We start from the raw sequence: 27794 nt of genomic DNA on the forward strand, positions 1-27794 counted from the left end.
AAGATTACAAAATTGGTAGGATTCCTGATTTGTTGGTTTGCTTTGGCTGTTTTTTAAAAAAAAAAAGTTGTAACATCTTCACATCCAAAAAACTTACAGTAATATTTGTAATTACTACCTGGAGTATACAAAATGTTTGCCTTGTTGCTGAAACATCCCTATAGCACTACAAGCAATTAACATTTATAACTACAAATTTTGCTAAGATAAAAGAATATCAGAAATCTACTTCTTCAGAAATAATCATTCTAACAACTAGAGGCCAAATTCTGCCTTCCCTTACAGTCATGCAATCACATTTGTTAACTGTTGTGAGGGCAGAATTTAGCCCCAAACCACCTTTTTATCTAACTACATATATTTTCCTACAGAAAAAACAAGCTATGTCTTATCACTGCTCTTCCCTTCTGAAGGGTAAATACTGATATTTGAAATACCTAAATTGTATTTACAGCTGTACAACACTGATGCCACATACTTGCAAAATATCACTTGTACTCTATAAACATGGGGTAACTTGTACAATCGGCTTAAAAACTTTTCTTAAAAAAAGAAAGAGCAGACAAGCTTAGACATTTTCTTTGTCAAATTCACACACAAAATACATGGTAATATGACAAGCAACATCATTCCACCCTCCAGAAGCCACCATCTCCACACAGTCCTCCTCATCATAAGCATTGTTGGGCTCCCCACTGCGCCATTTGTTGAAGGTCTGCATGGGCGATCGGTCAGAATAGACAAAATTTCCCTCTTTCTCTAGGTCGTTAATCCCGATGAAAACTCTGGTGAGCCCGGCTTGGTTGATGTACGAAGCGATGAGATTGTTGGCAGTCTCATCCTTGGGCATGCTCAGGGTCCCTCCTCTTCCGTGGCAGTAGAGCTGGGCTTCCTTGTATCTCTTCTCTTCTTTCACCAGCAGATATATCTTATTATCTGTCTCACGCACACCAGCAACAGCTGCGGGGGAGGGCAGTGCTGAAAAGTGAGCACTCGCATTTCTATAAACCAAGTTACTGTACACCCCAAAATAGCTTCACAAATCAGATGCGGAACGGTGACACTCTCTACGAGCAATTACACCGGTAAAATGAAGCAACAAGAAAAGAAAATATTTATATAAAATTAACCTACCATTTTTTATGAATTTTAGTTCTGTTGTCAGCTGGGCCACTTGGATATCCATTTCACCGATAGCCTTCCTTAGCTGGCTGCACTCACAGGGGATGCCTGTGAAATGATACAAATACACCAAAATCAAAAAAGCTAGCTAATTTCAATAATTATCTAAACAATTTGTCCTGGTTTCAGGACAATATATGCAAATAACAGACAGAAACCTAGAGCCTTTGCTACCCTGCACCATCGTATGGTTCTCATGGGTGTCTGAGCCTATCCAGAGCAGCTCAGTTCACTTCCCATGAAGCTTCAGCCCTGCATCATTAGTGCTAACCTAAACACAGACAGATATTCCCTGGGGAAAAAAAAAAAACAAAAAAAAACCCAAAAAACAGATTTTTTTTTTTTACTAAAAGCATTTGTTAAAATTTCCCACTCTGAGTAAAATTATTCTCTTCAGTCTTCTCCAAAGAGCACTTTTTCCACAGCAAAAATCTGCACAGCACATTGCGCCTGCTCCTCACAAGGAACATAACACAGCAGATCCAAAAGGCTAATGTTCCAACCATGTAATGCACATAATTACCTGCAAAATGTAGTTCTGTACTTTTGAAAGTACAGAATTTATGGTACTTCTTCCAATAAAATAAGACAATAGAAAACCGTCTATTAACCCAAATTGATTTTGGTTTGACAAAGATAATCTGAATGAGAATACTAAAAGGATAATTGTTACATCTATGAGCTCAAATCTCAAAACGAGGATCAATTATGGTTTCCAGTTCTGTGTGTAATTATTCAAATCTGCATTTGACTACCCAATTACTCAGCTTAGGTTTCTTAAGTCAGTCTAAGCACAGGGTACTTACACTGCAAAACTGTGCTTGATGACTAGGTATATGGTACTCTGGCTCAAGAATTAGAGCGACAAAGTATGTTCTCATGAGAAAACTAATTGGTGCACCCCTAGTGCACCCTGCCAGGAAGAGAAAAATTGGGTAAAATCTGAATTTGCCACTTTTGTAAGGCTTACACTTCTTATGCCAGGCTTTCACCTTTTTCTCTGGATGATCTGTATTTCTGGTAATCTCCTGCTCCTATGACAATAATCCATGGAAGGGCAGGAACTTCCAACCTGCTCCTTTGTGTTGGCTGGGAGCCATAGTGGGATATGAAGAGATGTCCCTTTGCCCTGGTGATGAATGATACGGATGGTTGCACTTCAGTTCCTGCTAGTCTTCTGGAGTGATCACACCTCTGAGGAGTTCTGAGACATGTTTCAACAAATATACTACAAGTCCCGCAACTACTGCAGCGTCAATAATTTTAAGTAATTTGAAAATATTACAGTGAAATATTACAGTACCTATACAAATATTTAATTTTTCATTATTTCCCCCATATGTAAACAGACATGTATTTTTGGTGATGATGCATGCATCTTGTAAAATCCTTCACATATACAAGGTGTGTCATGGATTACCTGGGTCACCATTAGGACCTGGTGGTCCTATGTCACCATTATCTCCTTTTTCACCTAAAGACATGAAAAAGAATATAAATTTAAGGCAGCTTTTTTGGTCAACAGTTCATTTAGCACTTGTTGATTTTTTCTCTAGTAACATTCAAATGTGGAAAGTAGAAATATGCTCAAGCAAAAATAAAGATTTTTCTATCATAGTTGTTCCACAATAAAGGCCAGACAAAGCTATGAAATTTGAACACAAAGAATATGTATCGATATCCTTTTTTTGACATTCATGTACTTCACAGAAATTCAGATGCTGTAGAGGGAAAAGGGCTGGATATGCTACACTGGTGCCTAAATCTAGATTCATAATCTAGATGCTTGAGTAAACACTGGTTCAAATGACTTAACCAAAGTCACATAGGAAGCCTATAGGGGTAGGAAAGATTAGAATACAAGTCTTCTGGCTCTTAAAAGTCTGCCAAAATACAGTGCAACTTCCCATCTGCTTCTCTTAACTGTCCACACTTGTGTGATGGTGCACAAAGTTCTTTATTTAGCCTTAAACCAGGATTCTCACCCTGGTTTAAGGCTAAATATACTGCTGTCAGAGCAAAAGGTAACTGGCTGAGAGATGTCAGTCATGTGGCTGACTACAGTGTGAGAAACTCCCTGTTGTGGTAAACTCTAAGACTTGTTAACCATTTTTCAAGCCCTTAAACTTTTCTCAAACATAAATGATGACAGATTTTTCATCTGAAACACAAATGGAGAAACAATTGAAGTAAGCATACCTTTTGAACCAATAGGACCAATTTTTCCATGCCGTCCCATGCTGCCTTTCTGTCCTTTGTCCCCCATTTCTCCTATACATAACAGAAAGATGAAAGACACAAGGTAGCAATGTAGTCTGATTCATTCAGATTCTAGCATGCTTGCAACACATTTTTACAATGAGCAAAACCATGCTATATCCCCAATATTCATTGAACTCTAGAGTTCCAGCTCACTCCTTCTGAAGAACTTAGTATAACAACCTAGACAGTGATTTAATCTTTGCAAAGCAATTGACATTAATGAGGCATGCAGGTGTAAATGAAAACGGATCTTGGCTGAGAGCTGCTGGAAAAGCTTTTACAAACTTCTCTCAGATGATCATGCCATAATTATGTTGAAAATGAGGCGGGATTGCATTCAAACATGTATCAGTGGATTAAAACTATCATGGAGTTAAGAAGACTTAAAGGATCCAAGCACAACTGACAGTTTCATCTAATACAGTAGCTCCACGGTAACTGAGGGCTGAATTTGGGGTTAATGGCTTATTTATACAATATAAGCACTGTGGAAGCAGTCACATCTTCAATCTTTGCTCTTGCATTTGAACATCATATTACTGAAAAATTAAAATTAACAGAAATCTTACATAGACATATATACATATATACACAGACAGATGCACGTTCATACAAAGTCTGACTAAAACCAGCAATTCTGAATGTTACTAATTTTAAAGACAGTTCTACAGAATACTTCAAAGTGCAGTTGTAGCAAAGGAGCTGCTAAAAAATCAGTTTCCTCAGCTGTGTTTTTACAAATAAAAGGCAACTATCCACCTCTTAAGTTCAACTGAAATAGTCAACAAATCTGCATGAACCAGCCACCGGCACCTATCTGTGCTCGTGAGGCATACCCAGAAATCTAATGTAAGACAGCTTGATTCACTTACTTTGTCTGACTTTGACCTTTTTTCTATTAGTTGTACTTTTCTGTGTGATGTAAAGTGAATATTAGAATGGCTTCAGGGGAAACAGAATTTGCACTGGAACAGGCAGTTTCTTCGCAAACACTGTCTTCACAAACCAAGCTGAAGCACTGTTATAATAAAATGGGTGCCACAGTCCAAGTATTGATGCCATTGATCTGACCTCCTCCAGAGCTCAAATAATAAAACAGATAAAACTTGCCTGTTACATCACATGGTTTTTCTGGATGGCATTCTCCAAACATTATGAAAAATAATTATCTCAATGGTGTGAATCTGAGAGAACTTCAGCTTATAATAGCAAAGCTTTATTCAACCCCATGTCTACAGAGCTCATCCGCAGGTTTAGGGGATCAGCAGCTGAAATTAATAAGCACTAGTCATCTAACAGAGTAAATACAGTAGGCTTACCACACTTAAACCAAGCCATTTATAGTCAATAAACTACATAGTCTAAGCTTGTGAGATTATTATTTCTAAATGACACTTTGGTTCTGGCATTGGTTTAGAGAGGATTCCCTGATTTGTTCTAGGCAGACTTTCTGAGACCTATGAAACGAGACCTATCATTTTGTTACACTCACTGGGTAGTGAATTTGGCAGAGTTTGCCTGATGCTGCAGTTCCTATGGCCTGAGGAGCCTCAGGAAATAATACTGCATCTCAGTGTACATAGGTGATACCCTTTCCTGGGTGCAACACCTGAGCAAATCAATGCTCTGCCATCAGATTTAGGCCTCTTCGTATCATGATTTCAAGGAGAAACGTGGTCTGGAGGCAGCACAGCTCTACAGCTACGTCATATGACATAGGTTTCCCACCGTACCTACCACACAGTATTAATGGAGAGCGGGTATGGAGGGACTACAGGGACGAGAAGCCAAATAAATGCCTTCTGAGGCTCCCATCCTGCAGAAACCCAAGACCGAGACTGCTTTAGGAAATATTGATGCAGTTGTTTCAATGATTGTTGAAAAGATCGTTTCTTTGCTCAAAGTAACAGCTGTAATGTGCTGCTCGGCTACAGAGGAGCAAGGAATAATTGAGACAAGTTAGGAGGAAAATCTACCACAGGGATCCAGCAACTGAACTTGTGTAAATTGTCATAACTCGGTCTCAGCTGTGGATCTATGACAACTGAAGATCTGTTGCCCTCTGTTGTTACTGCAACTGGACAGACAGTCACATATTTCCTCTGTATATTTTTTAAAAGCTGGATAATTTTATGACCTGTTTCATTATTACCTTTAACTTAAAAGTGTAATCAGTAACAACTTTCAGAGTATAAACTGATCACCACTGGGCTAAGAGATGTCCTCCATATTACTCCGTGAAGTCTCAAGCAACTGTCACTTGATGGCATGAGTCAGGAAGAAATAATTTCCTCTGAACTGAGAGAAAATGAATGTGCATGGCTTGTTGGTCTAATTAATTACTGGCAAGTCCTACAGTAAATTATTTTCCTTTGTTTCCAACAAGGATCAAATTCACTCACTACTGGACATGGACTTAATTAGGAAATTTTACCAGAAACCAAAACTATTTTTCTATTATGCTATATATTCCTACTGGACGAATGGAAGTAATCCACTCAGCCAGCTGAAGATCTACTTTCTGGAATACAGCTTCACATTCAGAACAGATTCGCGGCTTGCCTTAAAGATGTAATCTGTTGGGCTGTGCAGGTTATAAAGGTACTAATGCTACCATTGGATATTTATCCAATATATATAGTATATTGAGAGGCTATTTCCTTGAAAATCTCTAAAGTATCAGCTTGTAATGAGTTTATCAAGTTGCTCTGAAAGTGACCTTTCTTACTTTGGATATTTATGAATTGGGATTACCCTAACAGATTGTCAGATGTTTGAATGCTTTCTCTTTTCAGGCTGCTACACCTGAAATTAAACAAACACATAGAACTAATGCATAAATAAAATACAATATATAAAATAACTCACTTTCTTTCTCATAAATACTGCCCAGAAAATGAACTACTTCTCAGTAATAGCCAGTAGAAGCTACGTGATCTGCTCAGAAGTAAAAGTGTGTTATCTCAAACAATGAAGACATACATTAAGTCTCCTGTGCTCATTAAAAGAACTGTTTGGATTTGGTTTTCTCTTACAGTGACTAACCCCTGCTTCTACTCCAGGGGTTTGCTTATTCTGCCTCTTCTGCAGAATAAATCACAAGGTTTGAAGAGAGACCCATCTGCCTTGAGGGTTTCAAAAGTTTTAATACCTTTTGTAAAGTCTTTTTTAGTGGCCCTATGATTGCCAAAAATGCAGTCTAAAGAGTCTTAAAGAAATCAGGAAGTGAGAGCTCGAAATAAATGAGGACAATGAAAGAAATTAAGTCTCCATAGACCAAAAATAGGAAATCTAACAGAAAGTTTGAATGGAGAATATAAAGTAAGTCATCTGTCATCGCTCAGATGAAGGTGGCATATATTGGAACCAATTATAGGAGACTTAAAGGATTTTGGAAGGAACTGAAGAGAAGGAAATTCTAAATGATCTTCTTGGTGGCCTTCTCAGGCCCACAAACAAGAGAAGAAATAAAATACCAGAGATGAATGGTGGGCTGTACAACCAGTGAAAAAATGAGGGCTTTGGCCCTGTGCAACACTATAAATGGGGGTCTTCATACAATAAGGCCAATCTTTTCAGATAGGAATAATCAGAACAGACAAGAAGATATAAAACTACTTAAAAAAAGAAAAAGTGACAAAAAGACAGATCTAGCAGAAACACAAATTCACCATGTTACAGACAAATTGAATTGAATCATGTCAAAGGGAAGACAGCAGTAGTTTACTTCCCAAACTTAAGGATTTGAAGATAAATCAGATAGAAATTCTTCATGATTTGACATAGTGGACATCATGGACATCTAACTAACAATGAAAGTAGAATTGTACCAAACCAGAGCAAAGGCTTCTTGACTCTAGTGCCGTCTTTGACGGCAATCTGCAGAGGATACTTAGAAAAAGAATGCAAGATATAGACCAAGATTACAATGTCTTTCCCCCAGTGTCCCTCCTTAGTCTTGCAGCAGTCAGTATTCCCAATGCAAATATTTAGCCTGACTTGAATGAGAGCAGTATTTTTAAAGGATATAATGATGTTATGCTACGGTAGTAATCTACGTTCAGGACACTTAACTTTTTAAAACTACTTGCAACTGGAAATCAGAAAATTCTTAATACACTGATAGACTACAGTACTGCTTTATGCAAAATAATCTGAATTATCCACACCACTGAAGGTTAGTGATTGGCTAAGGAACAGTGGTTACAACACAGTTAGATCTTATAGGAACAAACAGTGGATAATCCCTGGTGGCATTTTATGTAGTTGGGCCAAATTAATTTCACCCAGCATTAGCGACCTGAAAGTTAAGTTTTTAGTCTAAGCTATTTCTCTAAGCTCCCTTGGTAGGCAATGGAGAAATAAACACTTCTCAGCAGTGATCCATCCCACTCATGTTAGACAGGTATCTTAATGACAAAGTGAAACTTTAAAAGCTTTGCATAACAAACAGGGTGCGGGGGGAAAGAGGAAGCTATTATCAATCCATACTGACTAGAAATCAGAAAGGCTAGAAAATTTGCGAAGGAAACTAAAGAAGGAAAAATCCAATCTATGAAGGCAGCAGCAAAGTTTAAAGGATTTTAAAGTACATTCAAAACAAAAGAAATGGAAATAGTATGGTCCATTCCTGAATGGGGGAGTTTATATTCAGATGCACACAAATACAAATAGCTGCCCTTATAAAACACATATCTTGCCAGAATTACCTTAACAACATAATACCAAGCTTGTTCAGACCAGTGGTCCCTCTAGCCCGAGACTTTGATTCCCACAGTGGCAGCAGAAGGTGCAATACAGGGAGATCACGCAACCCCAGCCACCATCTGCAGTCCATTGCAGATGGAGTTGCTGAATCAGTCCCCAGCAGTTTCAGTGAGCGACTCTTAGTTCAGGTATGATGGGATCTGGTGATTCTGTAATCTCGATCACATCCTCCTCAGACTACTCTGTACAGATGCAAGAGTCTCAATCTGTCCAGTTTCTCCTTATGAGGCAGCTCCTCCATCTTCTTCACATTTCTGGTGCCCCCCTCCAACCTCTCATGCCCTTTGTGAGAGACAGAGGCCAGAACCACACTCATTACTTGAGACAGTGCATGTCAGGCTTTTATACAGAGCAACATCAGCTGCAAAAATAAGCTTCTTGTTTTGTCCTTGCTATCTTTTCTGATGATGGGGAGTGTTTTGTTGGCTTTGGGGCTGCTGCTAATGACTTCAGAGCAGTTCTTGAGTTTTAACTGACAGTTACGGGTTTTGGTATCTTGTAAATATGGATTAAATTATGCAACCCTGATGTCCCTAGGCAATATATTTATTTACGCTGAAGCCCATCTGCCATCTTTTTGTCCACTCAGTTTAGCATGGGTTTTCTCAAAATCCTATTGAGTTCAGGTGGAACTGAAAGATGGTTTTGAACCAGATAACCACTTTGTGAATCCACAACTGTCAATGTCAGGACTTTTATATGGAATCCTGCTTGCAGCACTCCTTAGCGAGCAATAAATTCATGTAAAAGTTGACTCAGAAATGTAAAGGATTGATTGATTACATATTAATGAGCAATCAGTAATACTAAAATATAAATTAAGATATTATTACCTCTCTTTAGAATTTGATTATACAAATGACTGAGCACTCTGGCTCCAATCCAGTTAAATTAATGAGTCTTCTCTCCTACTTAAGAGGCTATGCCAGTACAAGTAAACTAAATGCCTGGGACTGTTCCCTGGCAATGAGAACCAGGTGGCCAAGAATGGCACACTCCACGATATTAAATTGTCTTACTTTTCAAGCCAGGATAATCACTTGCAAGCTGCTCATTGTGTTAGCTCTCAAAACGTGCCCAAGAATTGCCTGGGAAAGTGTTAGCTGGCAAAAGCCAAAAATCACTGTGTTAACACTGCAAAGGTAGAGACAGTTGAGCTCCAAGCCTAAGAATAGCATGTGACTCTGCTTCACATACCATTATATTAAAGTGAAGTACAACGTATAAAGGCTGAAATTAAAATACTAAAATAAAATATTCTCAAATGGTTATGGCTCTAAGAAAATTAAAATGTCTCGAAGAACACACCTTTAATGTGCTGTTCCTTTGATTATGCATTCCAACAGTAAATTCACCCTCTCCTCCTTATTTTGATTTTCATAAGCAGAATCCATGCTACTCTGAGAATATTCCCAGTATTGTATTGTTATTGAAATATCTGTGTGGAATTTGTATACATGCAAGTTATGGCCTCACAGATTGGATCATGACTTAGTTAAATAATTGAGTTCACTCCTAACATGGGAGTGCACAGTACAGCAATCAGTGCAAGTGGGGAAAGTTACATCTATTAACTTTACACCCCAAAACTTGCACTGCAGTGCACGTTACTTTCATCTGAATCAGCCATTGTACTTGATCCACTGCTCTACGCTTTACATAAGGCCAATACAGTTTTATATTCTGCTGACATGCTATGCATCATAATTGACCTATACAATTAATTAAAAGCAATGAGGAAAGTAAGTGGAATTTAACCTTAGTCAGTGCCCAAAGACATCAGGATGTCTGATGTCACCCTGAAACATCAGGACAGTCAGAACCAGATTTATTTCAGGTGAGCACCAGAAGGTTTTAATGTTTATCAGTTTCTGATCTACCAAAATCTGAAAATATCATGAGGAAAGGATATGATAAAAACATTTTCAGCACTTTCTAATCTTGAGATGTTCATTTCAGGTCAAATATACCATAAGAAAACCATTTATTTTATAAGTTATTTATTCACTGATTATTATATACTTAAGGAGTTCAAAGAAACTAAGCACATTTTCTTAGGATGAACTTGCTTTAGAAATGAAACGAAGAAAGGGGAAAGAAAAAAAAAAGATTACTGTGATTCTGATCATGTCAATTAACACCAAATGTAGAAGACTCTACAAATGTTGCAGAAGAATTACAGTTTCTCCCTCATGTACTCAATTACTCAAATAGCAGAAAAATACAATGAAATTTAGCAGTTTCCACCAACAGGAGCCAAATATTAGCCCAAAAGGACAATTATCAGGCTTCAATAGAAATACAGGGGGTCAAACACATGTCAGCACAGTGACTGCAGTTTAACAGGCTACTGCACAGAAACAGGGCTGCTGTGATCATCCAGGTGTGCTCTTAGAAAGGGGCAAATGCAAAGCGAGGCAACAATTTTGTCCATCTTTTATTATCCATTAAGCTATGTGTTAAGTACCTGGATCATGGCCAAACAGCCAATGCCCCCCTCCCTGCACCGACACACATAGAAGGGAGTGGGGGTAATAATGCGGAAGAATGGAAGCTTGCAATGGCAAGGACCAGCAGGAGGAAAAGACTTCCCCCAAAGCCTGAGGTGCCCTTGCAGAACCACTTCACTGCTCTGCAGACTGAAGAGGAAAGACCCGTCACATCAGGGCAGACACTGGAGCTGAGTGAGGCAGCCCAATCTGCTCCCCATATAACAAGCAGTGCAAATAAGAAAAGGCGATGGGTGACAGTAGTAGGTGACTCTTCTGAGAGGTATGGAGGCACCCATCTGCCGACCCGACGCACTCTCTAGAGAGGTGTGCTGCTTACCAAGGACTCGTGTCAGGGGTGTCACCGAGAGACTACCAAGCCTTGTACAGTTCACCGACCGTTATCCACTGATGTTGTTTCACGTGGCCACCAGTGATACAGCCAGGAGCAGTCTGAAGAGTATCAAGAAAGATTACTAGGAGCCCTGGGAGTGGTGCTAAGGGACTCTGGAGCACAGGTAGTTTTTTCATCAATCCTCCCGGTCAAAGGGAAAGAGTTTGAAAGTGCCAGTCAAATCTGGTGAATCAGCCAATGGTTACAGGATTGGTGCCACAGCCAGGGGTTTGGCGACTTAGACCATGGGACTCGCTTTGAGAAACATGGTCTGCTAGGGGCTGATGGGGTCCATCTGCCAGAGCATCTTCCGCCATAGGCTTGCCAAGCTGGTGAAGAGGGCTCTAAACTAAAGTTGCCAGGGGAGAGGAACCTCAGTCCATCCCACTCCTACCAGTTTGATGCCAGTGCCAGCAATAGATGCCCAGAGCCTGGAGGGGGATCACAGGTCAGCAGGAGAGCACCTGAAGAGCAGCACAAAGGAATGCCAGCCAGTAAGTCAGCTTCATCAGGGGCCCAACTTAAATGCCTCTATGCAAACACATGTAGCATGGGGAATAACCAAGAGGAGTTAGAGACGTGCGCACGCCTGCAGGGCTATGGTCTTATTGGCACCACAAAGACTTGGTGGGATGGCTCCTATGACGAGTGTTGGAATGGAAGGACACAGGCTCTTTAGGAAGGACAGGCAGGGGAGAGGGGCGGTCACCTTCTATGTCGATGACCAGCTGGAGTGCATGGAGCTCCACCTGGGGATGGATGAGGAGCCGACCAAGAGCTTATGGGTCAGGATCAAAGGGAGGGCTAGGGACAGGTGACATTATAGTGGGGGTCTGCTACAGGCCACCTGACCAGGAAGACCGAGCAGATGAAGCCCTCTATAGACAGATAGGAGCAGCCTCACATTCACAAGCCCTGGTCCTCGTGGGGGACTTCAACCACCCCAATATCTCTTGGAGGGACAACACGGCAGGGCATAAGCAGTCCGGGAGCTTCCTGGAATGCACTGATGATAACTTCCTTCTCCAAGTGATAGAGGAGCCAATGAGGAGAGGTGCTATGCTGGACCTTGTTCTCACCAACAAGGAGGGGCTGGTGGGGAATGTGAAGCTCAAGGGCAGCCTTGGCTGCAGTGACCATGAAATGGTGGAGTTCAAGATCCTTAGGGCAGTGAGGAGGGCGCACAGCAGGCTCGCTACCCTGGACTTCAGGAGAACAGACTTTGGCCTCTTCAGGGATCTGCTTGGTAGAATACCATGGGATAAAGCCCAAGAAAGCTGGTTAATATTCAAGGATCACCTCCTCCAAGTTCAGGAGTGATGCATCCCAACAAAGAAGAAGTCAGGCAAAAACACCAGGAGGCCTGCATGGATGAACAAGGAGCACCGGGACAAACTCAAACACAAAAAGGAAGACTACAGAGGGTGGAAGCAAGGGCAGGTAACCTGGGAGGAATACAGAGAAATAGTCCGAGTAGCCAGGGATCAGGTTAGGAAACCTAAAGCCCTGATAGAATTAAATCTGGGCAGGGTCATCAAGGGCAACAAGGAAAGCTTCTATAGGTACATAGGTGACAAAAGGAAAACTAAGGAAAATGTGGGCCCTCTCCAGAAGGAAACGGGGCACCTGGTTACCCAGGATATGGAGAAGGCTGAGGTACTCGATGACTTTTTTGCCTCAGTCTTCACTGGTAAGAGCTCCAGCCACACCATCCAAGTCGCAGAAGGCAAAGGCAGGGATTGGGAGAATAAAGAAGCGCCCACTGTAGAAGATCAGGTTCGAGACCATCTAAGGAACCTGAAGGTGTGCAAGTCCAGCAATGTGCACTTGCAGCCCAGAAAGCCAACCATATCCTGGGCTGCATCAAAAGAAGCATGGCCAGCAGGTTGAGGGAAGTGATTTTCCCCCTTTACTTCGCTCTCATAAGACCCCACCTGCAGTACTGCGTTCAGCTCTAGGGCCTCCAATATAAGAAGGACATGGACCTGTTGGAGCAGGTCCAGAGAAGGGACACAAAGATGATCAGGGGGCTGGAGGACCTCCTCTATGAAGACAGGCTCAGACACTTGGGGTTGTTCAGCCTGGAGAAGAGAAGGCTCCAGGGAGACCTTATAGCAGCCTTCCAGTATCTAAAGGGGGCCTACCGGAAAGCTGGAGAGGGACTTTTTACAAGGGCATGTAGTGATAGGACAAGGGGTAATGGCTTTAAACTGAAGGAGGGTAGATTTAAATTAGATGTAAGGAAGAAATTCTTCACTGTGAGGGTGGTGAGATACAGGAGTAGGTTGCCCAGAGAGGTTGTGGATGCCCCATCCCTGGAGTGTTCAAGGCCAGGTTGGATGGGGGCTTGGAGCAAGCTGGTCTAGTGGAAGGTGTCCCTGCCCATGGCAGGGGGTTAGAACTAGATGATCTTTAAGGTCCCTTCCAAAACAAACCACAAAGCTCACAGGTCTGAGCTTTACACCGACCAAGATTTTAAAATACTTGACCAGCACTTCAAAGGACATCAGTGGTGTATGCCTATCAAGACATCAAAAACAGAGCAAAAAAGCAAAGCCAATAGCAGGTCATGAATGGATATTAGATAATCTGTCCAGGCAAAAGGTCATGAACTGGTTATTTGTGAGAACAATATCGTGAACAAATTATCAACCTCCAAATGATGCTCAGTTCTTACCCTGCCATAAATAAGAGGAACAACTAAATATGAAACAGATATCAATGTGTTCAATATTTCAGTGTTAGCGGCTCACATAATTTTTCCCAAGAATATTGTTACATTTTACTTTTGCCTCAAAGTTCCAGCTTCTGGATAACAGACAAACCCTTGGACTGCTCTAAGAGAGTATACAGTTGAGTCACTCTTATTCAGCTTGAGAGTCTAGAAAAGTATTTATGCATAAGCTTAGCTTCAGGTTTGGGCACTACACACTGTGAAGGTTAACCAGAGACTAAAAGGTCAGGAGACTGAAAGGTTTTTCTAGGTCAAGGCTGGATATCCTTCTGTGTCCTCTACATACAGTAGAAATGACATCTGTGAAGTGTGTTTGCTTATCCAGTCAACACTATGACACTCAGAAAATACATGGGATATGGTACCATGATGAAATCTTGCTCCATATTGTCCAAATTGTTTTTAAGGTAACCATTCCTTTTTCTTTGAAGAAACATTTGTGGAAAGGAGTTGATGAAGACAAATATCTACAAAATGTACAGCATTAATGAAAAGATTAGTTAATTAGAATTCATTTTAAACATGAGCTTGTTTGTAGAAATTTCTTACTAGGCTAAAATAAATCTGTTTACCAAATATTCCAAGAACATACACGTGTCAAGTCAAATCTGGATGCACAAAGGAAAGCAGAAAAAATATGTTGCTACAGAAGCAGTAAGAAATTCTGCCTGTGTTTAACCTGAAAGCACTGCCTGGAAAAATACCGATATAGTATGCATTAATATTCAATTTTCTTTCACCTCTCTTCCTTTTCAAGTATGTTTTCTTGCAGTGAATTTTCACTTCAATGTTTCTTCTTTCAGTCTCATCAGAATTTTGGACTTTTGGAGGTATGGAAAACTGGAAAATTATCATTAATATTAGAGTTAATAAAGCATTCTTCATGAGAATGATTTTCCAAATAAATGCAGTTTTGCAGTATGAAGTACATAAATGAAATGTTACATTATGCATTGGCCTCACTGAAAAAGAGTACTTCTGAGATGGTCCAAAACATTTTGAATTGATTTGACAAAATGCCAAGCTAGAGAAACATGCAATACAGCACAATGGGAGGGGCTCTCAAGCTCCCCAGGAGAAAGCAGTATGACCAAGTGCCCATCTCAAACACTTGTACAAAAATGATCACAGCCTGAGAAAAAACCAGAAGGAACTGAGAGTCCATTTAATGACATCAGTCATGCAGGTACGATGGGAGAGCCAGAACAACAGGAGTGCTGCAGTGGATGGATATTGGGTCTTTAGGAGGGACAGGCAGGGAAGACACACCAAGGGTTATGCTCTGCACAGTGGGCACCTTGAATGTATGGTCTGTTGAAAGCATGTAAGTCAGATTTAGAGTGGAGGTCAGCAAGGGGAACATCATGGTGGGTATTCATTACAGTCTTGTCAAGAAGCAGGATTGGATGTGAAGAGTTCTTTTAACTGTAAGAAGCTCCATAATTGGAGGCTAGCTACTTCAGCATCTTCTGGGAGAGTAACACCATAAGAAGCAATCAGTCCAGAAAGTGCCACAGGGACAGTTACCTAATGCAGGTACTGGTTTCTAGCTACAGCTGGTAGTCTCCTAGACTTGTTATTCACATAGCCTCTGGTTGTGGATATGACGGTCAACAGCAGCCTTGGCTGCAGTGACCATGACTGCCTTCATGAGATGACAGCTTTCAAGATTCTGAGGAAAGTGAGGAGGGCAAGCAGCAGGATAAAAGCCCTGGACTTCTGGACTTGGGCTTGTTCTGGGAACTCATAGGCAGGATCCTACTGGAGGCTGCTATGAAGTGCAAAGGGGGCCAGAAAAAGCTTCTAAGTCTTAAGGAACATTAATATCCTTAAAGCACAAGAACTATCCATTGCAGTGTGCAGGAAAATAAGCAGATATGGCAGAAGGCCGGCTGGCTGAACAGGGAACTGTTGACTGAGACCAAATGCAGAAAGGAACCATACAGGAAGTGGATACCAGGACAGACTACCAAAGAGTAATATAGAAGTATTCCCCAGGCATGCAGGGATGAAGTCAGGAAGGCCAAAGTTCACCTCGGCTAGGTGTATGAAGGACAACATGAAAGACAGTACACGTAAGGCAGCAGCAAAAAAGAGACCAAGGATAACATGGGCAATCTGCTCAGGAGGAAGGCAACCTGGTGACAAAGAACACAGAAAAGGCTAAGGTACTTAGTGCTTTCTTTGCCTTGGTCTCTACTGGCAAGGTCTGCTCTATGACCTCCCAGTTCTTCATGTCTGGTAGCAAGGATCTGGGGAGGACATGCTACTCATGGTAGAGGATGATTGAGTTAGGGACCACTTCACCTGGATGTACACTGGTCTATGGCACTGGCCAGAAGGCATTCAAGGGTGCTGATGCTGTTGCAAGGCTGCCAAAGTCTAATCAGCAGCTGATAATGAGTGCCATTCCTCTGGAACCAGTCCAGCAGTGCCAGGGAGGAAGAAGTGGAAGGATCCTCTGTGAGTCTGCAAGAAACCCCATGCTGGCAGGAGTGGTTGGTGCACTGGAGGGCAGCGCTGCTGGACAGGAGGAGCTCAACAAGCTGCAGGAATGTATTGACAGGAATATCATGAGTTCAGAGAGATGCTAAGCTCCTCACCTGCGATGCATTGATGAAGGCTGACCAATGGCTAGCTAAAAAACTCCTTTGCCTAAAAGGACACAGGGAATTTTGGGGCCTCATACAAGAGAAGCAAACTGGAGTCCAGCTGAGGAAGATGGTTTTATTTAGCATAGAGTAGAGAAACATAAGGGGGGACCTAATTGCAGTTGTCCACTACCTACAAGTGGTTTGTAGAGAAGATGCAGCCTTCTCTTCTCAGAGACACACAGCGAAAGGACAAGAGGCAACAATCGCAAGTTACAAGAAAAATTTCAGTTGGCCCTAAGGAAAAGGCCTTTCATGATGACACTGATGAACAGACAGATAAAAAAGGATGTGGAATCTCCATCCTCGGAGATTTTCAAAAGTCTACAGGACAAGACCCTGAGCAACCTCATCAAAGTTGAAGTCTGCCATGTTCTGAGCAGGAGATTGGACTAGATGAGCTCTTTATGACCTTTTAACCTATATTATTCTGGGGTACTTTAACTTCTCTTCATGCTGCATTACCTTGCAAGAGTTGAAATTTCAGTCTCCGGTAGTTTTTTCTAAGAGTCGTCCTTGAAAGGTACATCTCCATAAGGGAAATACACTGACTGAACACACACCCCCCTCATGGGAGGTATACATTTTTCAATGCATTGTAGGGGGAAGAGCTTTAGCTATGGATTTTGGTCCCAGAGAAAACTGCAGGTATCAGACTCCTGTAATTGCCCAAAAGAACTACATAACAGATCACGCATCATCATAAGGAAGTATAAATTACCACTGTGATTGCTTTGAATGTAAGCTTGTAAATTCAGTTCAGTAAAAACTAACTCACTCCATCATTCTGATGACAAGAGTGTCACATGTTTAATTTCAATATTGAAATAAAAGGTTTTGACTACTCCAAATGTGAATTTTTCAGAATGTGCATCTCCTGGAAAACTTATGAAGGTCAAATTTCCTCCTTGCTTCAGGAGAAAAACAAATGTGAAGACAGAATTTCCTGCAAGACAGAAATGTCACGTTTCTCTCAGCTGTATAACTGAATACTATTGAGCACGATTCCTCTCAAGAGCTCCAAATATTTTTGAACTACAATGCAAACAGTGCTGCCATCATCTTTTGATAAATATTACTGAACTGTGATCCAAAAAATGTGGAATCATTCATTACCATTTCTGCCTATTATGGCTTATTGCCTTCATGGCTTTAATTGAAGTATTGTGAGTGTTCACATTTACAAACAAAAGGAAACAAGAAAACTGAGCCTCATGATTTTTCTCTCTGATCTAATGTGAGGTCTTCATTTGCAGAAGGCAAATTATGAAGAAGACATTACGATGCCTTTCTTCACAGAGACCTTTTTCAAAAGCAGGAATTATTTTTTTTCCAAAATGAACCTTTTTTACCAGAAAGCAATAGTCAGTCTACCAATGAGTGCACACAGTTGTACTGGTTTTGGCTAGGATAGAGTTAATTTTCTTCATAGTAGCTGGTAGGGTGTTATATTTTCGATTTGTGACCAAAACAGTGTTGAAAACACAGGGATATTTTCATTATTGCTGAGGAGTGCTCACACAGCGCCAAGGGCTTTTCTGCTTCTCACCCCACCCCACAAGTGAGGAGGCTGGGGGGGCACAAGGAGTTGGGAGGGGACACAGCCGGGACAGCTGCCCCCGACTGTCCCAAGGGATATCCCACACCATATGACGTCATGCTCAGCATGTAAAGCTGGGGGAAGAAGGAAGGGGGGACATTTGGAGTGATGGTGTTTGTCTTCCCAAGTAACGGTTACATGTGATGGAGCCCTGCTTTCCTGGAGATGGCTGAACACCTGCCTGCCCATGGGAAGTGGTGAATGAATTCCTGGGTTTGCTTCACTTGCGTGTGTGGCTTTTGCTTCACCTATTAAACTGTCTTTACCTCAACTCACAAGTTTTCTCACTCTTACCCTTCCAGTTGTCCCCCCTCCCACCAGCGGGGAGTGAGCGAGTGGCTGGGTGGGCCTTAGTTGCCGGCTGGGGTTAAACCACAACAAAGGTACAGGAAAATGCCCAAGGATGATTTAGTCACCCAGCAAAAGGAGAGAGGAGCCCCATCATCATCGCCTCACAAGAAAAGGCAGCATTTGGTGAGGAATGACTTTCAAAACATCTTCTTTAACAAAGTTACCTTTCTCTCCTGGAGGCCCAACTCTGCCTGGACGACCTGGAGCACCTTTCTCCCCCTTTTCTCCAGCCTCTCCTGTTGATACAAAAGGAAACAAGAAGAATCACATTAAACCAGGACTATTTTCCGTTGGTGGCAGTGACAAGAGTGCCATTCTCCCCAATGAAAATAAAAACCTACTGTAACAAGAGAGGAAAAAATAAAAGCAGATGCAATCTGACTTAACAGCTTTACTTGATGTGTGGAGAATAGAGTTTCCTGCAGTTGACATAGACATATATTACTGAAGTCTCATACAATAGGTCTAGTTTTGTGGATGTTACTCATATCATCAACCTCCAAAAAGCCCAACAGCACAATTCACTTAAGTAGAAGCTTCAGAATTAGGCCCCAATTTAGCACATAAACTTCTGGGCCTGTGTTCACTAAACACTTCCTGAGTATCTGCTAAGGACATGCTTAAGTCTCAAGTGAAAATGGCTTAAACTATAATCTCAAATTAAAAAAGAAAAAGAAAAAAGTTTATCCAATTTACGGAGGCCAATAGGAAAGCATTGCTACATCTGTCATTTAGAGCATTATTTTTAAGCATGAAAGAGTACCTCCTAATCCATATTCTCATTTATATACAGTGCCTTTTAATTTCTGTGGTATGAACCACTGTGCATTGTACTTACTTACACACGGCTCATGGCACATTATTTTATTCAGCATATTTAAACATCAGTTTCTGTAAACGTTTGCCTCCCTTGTGCCTTTCATTGGAAATTTAGGGATGCTTAGCTTGTTTCCCCCCTACTAGTGTACTACTCTTATAGTTTGCCATAGACATAAAATTAAAATCTATTAAACAAATAGAAGTTTAAAGAACGATTTACATAGCCACCTTTACAAAAAAGATTTATACGAAGGAGAAGAAAGTTCTATGGCTTCCACAGAAAAGAAAACACCAGGATCTAAAAGCCAGAGCTAGCACAGCACACCTGATGCTCCAGTGCTGTATTTCTACAGAGGAGAGTGAGCATTAGCTGCTCTCCAGGAAGCTGAAGAGAACACCATAGCAGGAAAGTCAACAGTTACCATGTACTCCTCAAGCTCTGCTCTCTTGCATAGCTGGCAGCTGTGGTTCAGAGAGAGACCATAGAGATTACATGTAAAAACAAGCCACAACATGGCACGTTTCAAATATGCAGCCGCCAGCTCTCTCTCCTTATTGTAGACATAGGTGGCTGTGAGCTGAACTCACCCCTCCATCTGTTATATTTTCCTTCTTCAGGCTGCCAGCAGACTCCAGACCACCTTCCCTGCCTTCAGACATGCAAAAATAGGCCATTCTCTGACCTTAATGAGGACAAACTTCACATAATCCCCAGTGAATAATATTGTTAGTATGAAACAGGCTATTATTTGGCACATTTGCAAACGTCACATTTTTATTATCAGGTAACCAGTAGGCTTTGTATGATTGCCTTTCACTCCTCAGGGCTGGTTATGAGTTCTTTGCTTCCCAAAGATAAATCCTGACAATGACTTTTCCCTGCTCTCTGGAGGCTGAGAGCAGGCTATTACAGCCTATTGCTTTACCCGTTCTTCAGAGTGAAAGCTGTGCATTAGGGATCAGTAAAATAGATCACTCTTGCTTCAGGCCATTACACTTGCCTGCATTTATTCCTGTAATAAGATGACACTGCATTCCTTAGTGGGGGTGTTTGAGAAACATTCCCTGGGAGGAGATTACCCCATTACAGGCCCAGCTACAGACCACTCTGCATTTTTTGTTATCAGCTGTTTTAAGCAGCAAGACCTTGGCCAAGAGAGACTGATCAGTGGTCCAGTTCAGCTTTGCTGTATTTAAGTCCCTACTTTTGCTGTACGTGCCCTGAGCATTGTGCAAGCTGAGGAAGCAAAGACTGTGCAGGTGTCATGGGCAAGAAAACAGTTTTCTGTCAAGGAATTTCAATCAATTTAATTTATCACCAATTAACACTAACTTTTAACTTTTGATTCCTGAATTAGGAAAAAACCAAACAAATGAACTAAGAGAAAGACACCTCTGCACCCCCCTTCTGGTCTCCAGCCCCTGTGCTGCACGTTACACCCAGACACTTCAGAGCAGGAGGTTGGGATCAGTGCACTGTGGTCCCTACCCAGCTGCTCTGGCGTCTCTTTGCAGTCATACCTCCTGCTCCGTCTCCTCTCCATCCCTTCCCGGATGGCTCTCTGCTCCAGCCTTACTGCATGGAAGGGTACCTTCTTCCTCAGCACAGTGCAGCTCTTGCCCACGCGGCTGGGGCAAGCAGTGCTCCACAGCATTGTGATGCTCCACACCTCCAAAAGAAATTTAGCCCTGGTACCGAACTGAGGTACAGCAGGATCACAGGTATCGGGCACAACCCTGACATTGCTACAGGCTGCTTCCCTCATCATCACTGAGAGAGATCTTTCATAATTCAGATGATATATCTTATCATTGCTGTCGATTTGCCTCCTTTTCTGAATTCTTTGGGACAGAATTTGTCTCTATGTTTGCATCCTGCCTACCTTGAGCTGTACCATCTACCATAATGAAAATAGCACACCAAATATTAACTACATGAGCTATCAATCATTCCTTGGCTGGTGATAATGTTCTTCCATTACTTGTACTCCCTGTGTGAGTAGACACATCAAGTGTGGGCGTAAAAAAATTGGTTTTATTTTATTTACATAGCATTAACTAGTGTATGGATCGTATGCCATTGAGACTACTAAGACAATTCCTGCTTTAGATTCTAGAAGGGAGACAAAACAAGGTGGCAAACAGAATTTAAGCTTTGAAGGATTGTTCCATGTTATTTTTTTCTCCACAATAGTAGTCACTTCAATCTCATGTGCCTATCAAAAGGAACCAAACTTTAGGCAAAAATACGAGTGAGCAATATAGTGAGGCTTCATCATCTATCCCTTCTTCACACACAACACACTTTTCCCATTATTAATATTGTTGTCTTTCTAAAACAGGGATCAGTCTGCTGTCTGGATTCTCAGAGCCACTGTATTTTTCCCTTCCACATTTCATCTTACTCTTTTATACTGTTGAGGTTATAAAAAGAAAAAAAAGAAAATCAGTCCCTAAGACCTATGTGGCTGACCTTAAACTCATTTGTGCCTTTTTCTATTCTTGGTATCTTTACTAGCTTTCTTCATCTTTCATTTCCACCTTCATTCTCATCTCATCCTGCTTCCGATTCTCCCTTTTATTTTGTGGGGTCCTAATTGGCTTTCTGTCATTTTCTTGGTTTTTTTTTCTTTTTCTTTTTTTTTTTTTTAGTTTCCAGTCTCTCCAATCAGTCTCATTCTTTGTGCCCTTCTTTTCTCTTTTCCCTTTATCTCTTCCTGTTCTTCTAACATTTCTCCATTACGCTCCCACACCCTTGGGTACTTTTCCCTGGTGCTTTTCTCCTTCACCACCCCATTTGGGCTCCACTTTCTGCACCACTTCTTAGGCTTAACCCTCTCCTCCTATTTTTTCCCTTTCACACATCCCATGGTCTCCCTCATTTCTTCCCCTTCTTCCCTGTACCTATTTTTCCCAAATTCCGACAGGCTCGTGCACAGTAACAGTGTAGGGCTCTGCTCCTCCATCATTGGAGATGTTGCCAGCAGCCCAGCAGAGGAGGAGATGGGGCAGATCTAAAAGCCGCAGTGAGCCAATCCAACTGTGTGGGAGCCGAAATTTGGGCACGTGGCCACGTGTATGTTCAGTTTAAAGGGAGCCTTGGCCACTGAAATGGGTTGGAGTTGTGCCAGTGGGGGACAGCAGTATCTCATTACCAATTCTCTGAGCAGTCCCCCTAACAGCGTAGCTGGAGCATTGATCGCTTTTTAGGGATTTCACATTAACTAGGGCTGTATCAGGCCATTTTGTGCTTCACTGAATTTGTACATCAATCTCTCTCACTTTTGCAAGGCTTACATCTCATGAAGTAGAGTGAAATCATTAACACATGACGGTTTTCAGGCTTCTCTGTTGTTTCCTGGCTCAGTATTGCCTTCTGACAAAGGGCCAGGGTCCTGCACTGTTTATATGTTTTAAAAAACACTGCTGCATATAATAATAATAATAATGGTCCTCACATAAAAATGGTAATTGCAGATGTTAATTTTGACTGATTACATAAATAAGAAAACTAAGGCAAAGAAGTTGCAAAACTTGTCAAAGCCTATCAACTTCTTTGAAATGAAAAATCATTTCAAAGCTTCAGTCCCCAGTGCTGTGGAGTCTGACCCTTTGACCAATCTTCCATGTAACTTTAGACAACATATATTTACGTAGGTTGTGTTCTTCTCTGTGAATCACACCAACAGCACTATCTTATGCCTTTTTCACAGCAAATATATCAAACAAATGAAATAACTTTACTCAAGACTTAATCAAACCTCAGAAGGCCTGGATATACTGTTGTTCTTTCTAACTAGAACATCTGCAGAAGGTATAAATATTATTAAGACTTCAGAGGCCACTTACTGAAGTAAAATCAAAAAATATAGATTTTGGTTCAGTTCAGGCATCCAAAGCTGCATCTACAATAAAAAAAAAAAACACCAGGAGAGTTTTTTGGCCCTAAAGCCAATTGGCAAAGCACAACCCACATCCCTACAGCCCAATTCTCTTGCTTCCAAGCACAGGGCAGCCACATCCAAACTGGGCAATGTCTGGAGAGGGCAGCTTACACCACAGCCAAACCTGTAGCCAGGCTGTGCTTGCAATTTAACTCTATGAACAACTGCAGGACAGAACTGGGCCTTGCACTCACCAATCAATTAAGCAGCACAGACAGCGCCTGCAGTCCATACTATGGTCCTCAGGCAACTGGGTAAAGCCCAAGCTTGTACTAGATAACATTAGTGGCATCAATATTGTTAGATGAGTTTAGTGATACTAAAATGCGTAAAAACCTGGAAGGTTAGTTGTGCAGTTCTTAAAAAATGTGGGTTTTGTTGTTGTTGTTAATGATAAACTGGTAGTTTTCACGGGTTTTTTTGTCCTTAGTTAACAAGTATTTCCCCATTCTCACAGGTGTTACACTCCAGTAGAAATACCATAGCATCCATAATGGAGATTATTGTTACTGACTAAACAGGGCTGGGATTTCACACCATAATAGATGCTGTTGCTTTAAAATGCTAATTCTTCCCAGTTGCTGATTTCCTATCTAAGGTATATTTTTTTTCTACAAACAGATCAATAATTTATTATGCCACCTTTTTTGGGCAATAGTTTGGGTGCATATTTTGTAAAAATGTTGCTTTTGTCCACAGAAACTATAGAAATGCTAAAAACCTAAATTTTTTATTTCTTTTAAAAGGCACTTAAGCATTTAAAAAAATCAAGGGAACACAAACATAAGACTAGAAAATACAAAATACTTCCCATTACATTGCAAAATAGCAATGAAAACCTCTCCAGGTACAAAGCAGGGCCTGGATTTACGGTTTTTGGGTATGTGCACCACTCCCAAGTATAAACACAGAGAAAGCAACCAGGCAGTGTATCAGAGTAACAAGCCCTACTGATCAGGAGCAAGTCTGGGAAACTTTGGCATGCTTTCTCTGAACCGTGTTTATTTTAACAGACTTAAGTTCATCTTATGGACCTTAAAACGTAATTTTTAAGGAGGCTACAAATGGGACAAATAAGAGGACAAAGGTGCCAAAGGCACCTTCTTTGTCTCTGTTAGAAACTGTCAGTGGTGCAAATGAGCCTGTTAGAAAGAAAGGATTAGTATTTGAATGATGCAGTAGGCTTCCACATTACCTTTGAGGCCTGGAACAAGAATTTGAACAGAGCAGGACTCCTCTGCAATATGTTGAGGATATCCAGACCTTAGCAGTGACAGGAAGGCAAGGCTAATTAGAGTCACCAAGAAAACCAGATCTCTCTTCATAATGAGCACTTACAGGTCACTGACTCCTAAACAAAAGAATGAATAAACAGTTATAAGAATTCCAAAGACTTTCAACAGTTTCTGAACATATGCAGCATCCTACTACAAATACAATATATTTTTGCATGCCATAAGCCACACAGCATGAGAAGAAGGTGTGCAGGTCCTCCAAGCAGGTTGTATGTTCCACAGACATACATGAAACATGCAGCAGCGCATTCAGCAGCTTGTTTTAGTGTTAGACAGGGTAAGATAAAAGCTCAGAAGAAATTTAGTGAAGAAGTAGGAGATTAAGCAATGCTAATAATAAGCAATTCTGTGTTCACGATTTCTCATTGGAGGCAGGGATCTGGAAAGGTCAAAGGAGAAAATACAGTACATGGGCTTGCACTGAAAGATGTTAGTACTAAGTTGCCACTTAAAAAGAGTATATACTGCTCTAAAGAGGCAATTCAGTAGACAATAAGACCAACCTAAAGGCCTGAAATTTCACTTCGCATCCACCTGAGCACTGAAATTGTGCCCAGCAAATTGTCTGATACAATAGCCCTCATGTAACTCATTGAGGGTGGAAGGCAGATAGTATTCCACTATACCGTGCAATGAAGTTACTTCAGTCTTCAATAAATCCTGAAAAGATTCACCTCTGAAACATACCCTTGTTTAAGCCTACAAGTGAAATGGCTTGCCTGGTATTCAGCTGTGAAGAGGTCTCTCAGAAAACAACAGTACAGAAATTGAGTTTGTGTGAAAGGACCATCAAAAGCCGATATTTAGGGGGTCTGACACTTTGACAAAAGTGTTATTTATGTACTTCTGATATGTTTTTCCAGTCCTTCTTTCACCAAGGTTCTGTACTACACACACAAGCTGAAAGTCATATCAGGGTTTCAAGAGAAAGCACCTGTATATCATCTTTTATAGCCACAATACAGACATGTGCATTTCATATCTAGAGCAAGAAGATTGGGCTATATTACTCTCCACTCCCTGATTCTCTTCAAAAATAGGCCAAGTAGGATTAGGCACAGGTGTGGGGCCAGTACATGGGTCTGTGTGTCTCAACATGCTGGGGGTCTAGGAGGGTGGATCTGTTATCTGGGGGATGGCCTGATGGCATAACTGCCCTTCAGCAGAGACAGGATAATAAGGAGCTTCAGGGTGAGAATGAGCTGGTGGAACAGATACCAAAACTTAAGGGATGGAGCAAGAAGGCAGCAGACTGCCCTTGAATCTGGCCACACCTCCCCAAAAGGAGATTCCTAACCCCAGCGTACAAGGCACTGCATCTTGGTGTACTTTGTGGCCTAGAGGAGCTCACAGTATCTGCAATGGATGGTGCTGCCTCTTTTTGCCAAGTTCTTGATTCACAACAGTCAGCAAGCAAAAGAGGGAGCAACAAAAACTAGCCAAGAGGAAAGGTTGCAGAGAACAGTGTTTCTCCAGATCTTCCCTTCAAAGGCTTTTAGGGCCAGTCTTGGCACTTGAATAGTCAGTGCTTGTAGAACGGAAAGTGAGAGGGTCCATGGCAAGAACAGGCTTCACAATGCCAAGTTAGGGACCAACACTCTCTATGTGGGAAAGCAGCGAGTTGCTGCCTCAGCCAGCCAGGAGGACATGGCAGAGACTCATGCCTGGAAGTCTCTTCCAGACATTTAACGTTTAATGTAGGTGTTTAACCCTCAGCAGTGGCCACCTCTGAGGGACAGGGAGTTGGACCACCCTGGATGACAGCCACATGGGTGCTCTGTGGGCTGAGCAAACAGGGCACTCAAGTCCTGCCTGCCTTTGCCTGCAGCTCCCACCGCACAGCCCAGGAGAGCACCCAGCCACCAGCCTGCAGGACAGCCTGGGAAGGGCATCCCACCTCTTCTTTGTAGGGGGGGCACTTCAGGATCCAGAAGAAGATAAGACAAAGAGGCTTTCAAGCCAAGTGGTTCAGATACACAGCTGAAAGCCTGGAAATTAGGCGGTTTCAGCATGAGCATCCAGCAGGCCAGTGATAAGGATTCTCGACAGATGAGTCAGAGAGGGGAGTTAAATGGCCTGAGACAGAAGAAGGAATTGAAATTAGGAGGGTGCTCCAGTCTCTGCATTAGTGAATAAAAAGGCAGCATCACCTCCTCTGGTTGCATTTTATGAGGTTTTAGATGTATCCAGACTACAACTGAAAGTTCAAAGCTTCCAGGTACGTTAAATATTAATCTGCCTTTGCAAACTCCTACACAGCTCAGAGATGAGACGAGAACTGTCAGGGCTGCTTGGTGGCTCTGCTCAGCAGCCAGACATGAAGGATTTTCTGGGAAAAACAAAACCTCCAACAAAGCTTCATCACATTCCCCACTGCCTGCTGCTGCTGCAGGGCTTACAAGCCTCAGAGACACAGGGGATACACCTCATCCTACTTCATGATAGCTCAACTTGCAGAGAAAATGGACTGTCTAGAAAATGGAGCTTCCTAGTGTCAGTCAGGTCACAACACCTGGACCTATATGAATACTCGGGAAATTACCTTGGTCTCAGAAGAGCCACTAACAGAAGAAATCTCGGAAGAGGTTGCAAATTAAATACTTTATAGAGTCTGCAGCTGCCATAAAGGGACACAGTAGTAGTAGAAATCAAACCAAAAGCACTTTGGATATCACTTTCTCTACCTTTTCTGCTTCAAAAAGGAACCTTCTCTTCTGCAGCTAAAATTGTGTTATATGATTGAAATAAGCATTTGATCTCCAGATATGTGCTACAGCAGTACCTTTCATTTTAAAATCCTGGAAAATTCCTTGCCTTTCTGACCTACCTTCAAGCCCTTTCAGACTCAGATTCATAAAGGCATTTAGAAAACTAAATCCCACTGAAACTGGTCCTCAGAAAAAGGCACCAGCCTGTTTTTTTCAAACACTATCTTAGCCCTGGTATTTGGAGTCTCCTCAGCATTGGTAAAACCAATGCCAGAGAGAAGCCTAGAGAAGCTAAGCACTTGCAAAAGTATAAATATTTTCTCACTGTCTATGCAGGGGTCAGGAGTCAAATTTGCAGCACTTACAATGGCGGCCATTAAATCAGCCTAAGCTGAAAGCTGTGAAAAAAAATGTGAGGACAAGGAAAAAGCAGCATTTACACGGCCTTTCCTTTAAAAAAACAATTAGCAAAATGCCTCTATTCCTATTAGTAATGGAAACATTCAAATGCAAACAGCACAATAATTTCAAAACAACTTTTGAGACCTGTCAGCTTTAGGGAATCTGCCTCAGTTGCCAAGAGAGAAGAGGTTTATTA

The 27794-nt window shown here is 41.6% G+C and overlaps 1 protein-coding gene across 4 annotated transcripts; it reads right to left on the reverse strand.

The window, feature by feature from the left end:
* Nucleotides 1–531: 531 nt before the first annotated feature.
* COLEC11 (collectin sub-family member 11) lies at nt 532–27794 on the reverse strand. Of its 4 annotated transcripts, XM_010566706.1 has the most exons (7): nt 27743–27794; nt 24389–24544; nt 18595–18666; nt 3382–3453; nt 2603–2656; nt 1135–1230; nt 532–960 (listed from the first exon to the last, which is right to left on the reverse strand). In XM_010566706.1, exons 2-7 carry the CDS (start codon nt 24516–24518, stop codon nt 569–571), a joined length of 816 nt encoding a protein of 271 aa, XP_010565008.1. In that variant the 5' UTR covers nt 24519–24544; nt 27743–27794; the 3' UTR covers nt 532–568. The 4 variants fall into 4 exon arrangements, with proteins under 4 accessions (XP_010565008.1, XP_010565009.1, XP_010565010.1 ...); XM_010566707.1 differs by lacking the exons at nt 18595–18666; nt 27743–27794 and having other exon boundaries at nt 569–960; nt 24389–24518; XM_010566708.1 differs by lacking the exons at nt 3382–3453; nt 27743–27794 and having other exon boundaries at nt 569–960; nt 24389–24518.

The sequence above is a fragment of the Haliaeetus leucocephalus genome, unplaced genomic scaffold (assembly GCF_000737465.1).
Source record: "Haliaeetus leucocephalus isolate CR32 unplaced genomic scaffold, Haliaeetus_leucocephalus-4.0 Scaffold217, whole genome shotgun sequence".
NCBI lineage: Eukaryota > Metazoa > Chordata > Aves > Accipitriformes > Accipitridae > Haliaeetus > Haliaeetus leucocephalus.